The sequence below is a fragment of the Papilio polytes genome, unplaced genomic scaffold, assembly GCF_000836215.1.
Source record: "Papilio polytes unplaced genomic scaffold, Ppol_1.0 DF821015.1, whole genome shotgun sequence".
Classification (NCBI taxonomy): Eukaryota; Metazoa; Arthropoda; class Insecta; order Lepidoptera; family Papilionidae; genus Papilio; species Papilio polytes.
This window is the reverse complement of record NW_013528189.1, coordinates 162-5,421: the sequence shown is the minus strand read 5'-3', so window position 1 is coordinate 5,421 and position 5,260 is coordinate 162. Positions and strand designations below refer to the sequence as shown.

The 5,260-nt window shown below is 41.0% G+C and overlaps 1 protein-coding gene across 2 annotated transcripts; it reads left to right on the top strand.

Annotated features, from left to right (window-relative positions):
- Positions 1–1,231: 1,231 nt before the first annotated feature.
- Positions 1,232–4,907, top strand: LOC106109924 (UDP-glucuronosyltransferase 2B13-like). 2 transcript variants are annotated; one of them, XM_013291584.1, is made up of 7 exons: positions 1,232–1,307; positions 2,689–2,776; positions 3,293–3,479; positions 3,610–3,803; positions 3,909–4,128; positions 4,203–4,422; positions 4,513–4,907. In XM_013291584.1, the coding sequence occupies exons 3-7, from the start codon at positions 3,453–3,455 to the stop codon at positions 4,662–4,664; spliced, it is 813 nt and encodes a 270-aa protein (XP_013147038.1). In that variant the 5' UTR covers positions 1,232–1,307; positions 2,689–2,776; positions 3,293–3,452; the 3' UTR covers positions 4,665–4,907. The 2 variants fall into 2 exon arrangements, with proteins under 2 accessions (XP_013147038.1, XP_013147037.1); XM_013291583.1 differs by lacking the exon at positions 1,232–1,307 and having other exon boundaries at positions 2,674–2,776.
- Positions 4,908–5,260: the final 353 nt, after the last annotated feature.

The following is a 5,260-nucleotide window of genomic DNA, read 5'->3' as shown; positions in this document are numbered from 1 at the left end:
GAAAATCGCATATCGCGTTATGCAAATAGCGCATAGCGCATAGTGCATAGTGCATAGCGCATAGCGAATAACGCATATCGCTTATCGAAAAGTCGAAACTCGAAAATCGCATATCGCGTTATGCAATTAGCGCATAGCGCATAGTGCATAGCGCATAGCGCATAACGCATATCGCTTATCGAAAACTGGAAAGTCGAAACTCGAAAATCCCTTATCGCGATATGCAAATAGCGCATAGCGCATATCGCATAGTGCATAGCGCATAGCGCATAACGCATATCGCTTATCGAAAACTTGAAAGTCGAAACTCGAAAATCTCATAACGCGTTATGCAAATAGCGCATAGCGCATAGCGCATGGCACATAGTTCATAGCGCATAGCGCATAGCGCATAGCGCATAGCGCATAGCGCATAGCGCATAAAGCATATCGCTTATCGAAAACTCGAAAGTCGAAACTCGAAAATCGCATATAAAATAAAGACTCGAAACTCAAACATCGCGTATCGCGTATAGAGTCCATCCTGTGTCTATACACAGGATGGACTCTATAGTCCATCCCAAATCTAGTGATAACTTGCGCGCTACTATACTAACTAATAACTAATCTAAAACTTTGAAGGCCTAGAGCCCGCCGCTCAGGCGACATGGGCCGCGCAGTCGGCACAGGTGGCACACTGTGACTAGGCGGCGGCGGCGGCGCGGCAGCATGCCTATGACCAAGCAGTTTCTCAGTTCCGGGGCCGAGCTATATAAATAGAGTCTGTGTCAATACATCGCTTGTATTATCGTGACATTAGCCGGTACGACTAAAGAAGGTAAGTTATTGTTAATGCTATTAAAATCTGTTATCTATTTTTTAAATTAAATTTTGTGGAAACTGAAAAGGAAAACATGTTTACAACATCAAGTCGAGGATGGGTGCAAGTCAATGGGCTGTTGAAGCGCCCTCCTAGAATTCCGACTCATACAAACCATGACAATACATTTATAAAATCATTTATTAGCGTTTTTGGGTTTTTCTTCAAAATTATTTACATTGTTGAAATGTATGTTATGTTACATGTAGGATGTAATAAGCAAAAAAAAAAAACTCTTGTATCAAATAAAGTCTGTTGTAATGTTTAGTGTAAGGCAATGAGGGCACCATGGAGCATGCGCGTCCCAAGCTTGTTGGCGAGCGTGCTTACGAGCGTGATCGTTTCGGCGGCGGCGCTCGACATCTTGGTCGTTTCGCCGTTCCCAAGCAAGAGCCATGTCATCTTAGGGGATGGATTAGTTAACATTTTATTAGAAGCGGGACACAAGGTGAATATTATCCAGTTTAATTTATTTGTAGTTAATTTAATTTACATTAATCGGTGCAACTGTAGGCCTACGTACTCGAAAGTACCGAGAGTGACTGCTGAGCTATATACGAGTAAGTACTGGTATAACGCCTGGCAAACTTCTTGAACAAAAAGCGGCGTAGTGGGGGAAGTTTCGCGCACGTACACTTTTAGACAAAATAATTGACCTATTTTAAGTATTTAAATTTTAATTTTGTTTTTTTAATTTTAAAATAAAATTTAATTTAAAATTGAATTTTAAGAATACGACAGACATGAATAAACAACTTGTGCAATTTCTTTAGATGATTTTTGTTTCATGAAACAATATACATCATATACTATTTTCTTGGCTTGCCTTTTTAGAACAATGTTACTTTTTCGTGGCATACTCAACGCAAAAAGTCAAAACAATAACAATCAAATAAAACTTAACAATAATAAACAAATGAGACTCAAGAATAACAACAATAGAAAAAAAATTATAAACAATTATTACCGAAAATAAATAACAGCGAAATTGGCCCAATAAAATTAGAGATAAGTGTATTCGGGAGTAAACGGAACATGGGGAAAGAAAGAAAAAGAAAAAAAAAGAAGGAAAGGCCGACTGATTTACCAATAGCAAGAGAGCGCGCGCGCCGCATCCCCTTTGCCCCGCCAAAAAGACCCAAAAATCGATTTCTGCGCAACTAAATGTATTGTGTGTTTGCCGGGCTTTATAGCCAGAACGCAGCGTCGCTTCGTGTCATCGTCGTAGCGTTGTCGCTGCACGCGCGGATTCTTTTGTAATGTTCAAATAAATCATTTGTACCAAGTAGTATAAATATAATCGGATTTGCAGACATTTAGGAAGATTAACTCATTGATTGTATAACACATAGCGCATCATTCCACCATACAATGACTGTGACAACAGTGTGCAATCATTCGATCCTCGCCTGACATCTATCATGCCCCATGCACATTCAGCCAGTACAACGAGTACATGTTTAATGGCCAGTAACTTTAATCGTTCGAAAAGTATCAATATTTGCGCACGTTATAAATACCTATATATTATCTATCTCTCTAAATATATTATATACATAATGTTATGTAGGTGCTCTAAGGCCACGATGAATATGTCGCAATTGATCGAATGTTGTTGCTACAAAAATGACTTGCAGTTTTGAAGATAACCGCAAGTAACAAATAAAACATGAATGTTATTACGAATTACGTTAAAGATAAAGATAACGATTTCGTAATGTGCATATATATATAGTTATTACATCACATATTGATTTTGGCCCAGCCGCAACAGCAAGAGGCCACCGAGCTAAATGATTTGAACTGTGACAGTAGAACCATGTTCTCAGGTGACGTATATAACGACCGAGCCGCAGAACTCGACCAACCCTTCGTTAAGTCAGATTGACGCGAGCAGGAACATTGAGTTTTTTCCGCGTAAGTTAAATGATTATTTTATAGGACTATAAAATCTCTCAACAATCAACCATCTTTTTTTTCCAAAGATGAAAGAAGCCCTAATCATACTTAGCACTTTAGAAAACATGTATTGTCAGTTCCTTAATGGTTTTATTTTGCTTGTTATTTGTTTTTTTTTGTCTACTTATCTATGCTAATATTACAAAGAGGAAAGATTTGGATTGTTTTTTGTATTGAGACAACTCAATAACTACTGGACCAATTACAAAAGTTCTTGCACCATTAAAATACATGTTATTACCCAGTAGGCTTTGGTTTAATTTCATGCGAACGAAGACGCGAGCAACAGCTAGTACATATATACTCGTATATGTGTATGAGTAAAGTTATTTGTGCTATGTGCTGAAAGCCAATAGTGTAGGGAGGGACTACAGACTTTCCATGTTATAGCGGCCGCGGGCTCAAATCGCGGTCTCGACTTGGCACACAGAGATTACGGTATTTAAAAAAAATTGTTTGTAATGTTGAGTGCAGCCAACATACTGGACATGAAAGCTGTGATAAAAAAGGAAATGAACACGGCGGACCCGCAGCACTTCATAGGCGCCATGCTGCAGATCGCGCGCGCCACACTGCAGCATGAGCAAGTTACCGCGCTGGCGGGCGCCGCCGCTTTCGACCTCGTCATCGCAGAATGGATGTTCACGGAGGTATACGCGGGGTGAGTGGCCACCATGCTTCCTTTCCATTTTACTCTTACCTTAAATACGAGTACGATAATGATGATGACAATGAAGAGCAGTGAATGACAGTTGAGGTAAGAAAACCAAAAGTGTCGGTTGTGACATCAGGCTGGCGGCGGTGTTCGAGTGCCCGCTAATCTGGTTCTCGACGATGGAGCCTCCCTGGATGGTGCTGCAGCTGGTGCACGAGGCCACCAACCCCAGCTACACGCCGGCGCTGCTCTCCCGCAACCTCCCTTTACCTTTGCGCAGCGGCTCGAGGAGCTCTTCCTGCAAACGGCCTTGTACTTCGTCAAGGAGTGGTGAGTTTCCTTTTTCAGAACTTTGAAATAGACATATCCAATCCTTATATTTGATGCGTAAATTATTTTTGTTACCGAACTTAGACGATTTTTTTTTAATTTAAGGAGCATGTACTACAAGGAGAAAGAAATTTATGATAATTATTATGGACCGATATTGGAAAAAAGGGGACGACTACTCCCGGCGTATGATGTGATGAGGTTCAACGCGTCCCTTGTCCTAGGGAACTCGCACCCGGCGCTGGGTCTGGCAGGCGCGCTGCCGCACAGCTACCGGCCCGTCGCCGGCTTTCACGTGCAGCCCGCGCCGCCGCCGCTGCCCGCGGTAAGCCCTGTTCGCTCCATAGCGCCCTACGCTCGAGACGCTACGACCGCAAATAACGCTCGGCACTCTTGCAGGAGCTACAAAAGATAATGGACGCGGCTAGCGAGGGCGTCGTCTACTTCAGTATGGGTACAATCGTGCGGCCCGAAGACCTGCCACCGGAGACGAAGCAATCGCTGGTAGCGGCGCTGGGCCGGCTTCGGCAGACTGTGGTATGGAAGTTCGCTGAGCGGCCGTTGAATCTGCCCGTCAACGTACACGTCGTGCCTTGGGCGCCTCAGCAGAGCGTGCTAGGTCACTTCTCTCACTTACCTTAATTCCCTTAAACTTTCATTTTTATTCTTTTAAGTTTCACATTTTCATTTTTATTAATTTATATTTTAGCTCACCCAAACTGCGTGCTATTCGTGACGCACGGCGGCCTGCTGTCGCTCACGGAGGCCGTGCACTACGCGGTGCCGGCCATCGGTATTCCGGTCTTTGGTGACCAGCATATTAACGTACTGTTAGGATGGCGGTTCGTGGGTCCTTTTTAAAAAAAGAAAAAACACACTTTCTACTGCTAATTTTAATTATAAGAAATACAAAGGTATAAACTTACTGCTAATGGCTAACGTACTGCTCTGTTGCGGCATGCGCGTTGCCTTTTTATATAATATTGGAAGGATGGGGGGTATTGATGATCTAGCATTTTCAGCCTGTAAAGACTCGTTCATAACACCTCCCCCTTTTAGACTGAGCTTTATTATTATATCTAAAAAAAAATAAAGCGATGGATTATTTAAATAATAAAACTCAGTTTACATTTCAATTTAAAAAGATTATAAAAATATTGTTAGTATAAAAGAACTTACTTATTAATATTAATTTTAATTATAAGCCCCAAATAAAAAAAATCAAACCTAAGATAAAAATTATATAATATTAGATTATATTAACATAGGAAAGAGATGTCAAATAATGAATGTTTGCTAGTTAATAGTTGCTTAGGTTTCTATTGGACTTGTGAATATTTCTAGAAACAGTACTAAATTTTTTTATTTCAAAGTTAGGTAGGCTTTTTACTGATTTTTTATCTGAGTCGGAATCTTCTGAAATTTCAGTAAGTTCAATAGATGTATTGATATTGTTA

Coding starts and splice junctions, on each gene's coding strand:
- LOC106109924 (XM_013291584.1), top strand. CDS start 3,453: ATGGATGTTCACGGAGGTATACGCGGG. Junction 4,129..4,202: donor CGCCGCCGCCGCTGCCCGCG/GTAAGCCCTGTT, acceptor GCACTCTTGCAG/GAGCTACAAAAGATAATGGA. Junction 4,423..4,512: donor GCCTCAGCAGAGCGTGCTAG/GTCACTTCTCTC, acceptor TTTATATTTTAG/CTCACCCAAACTGCGTGCTA.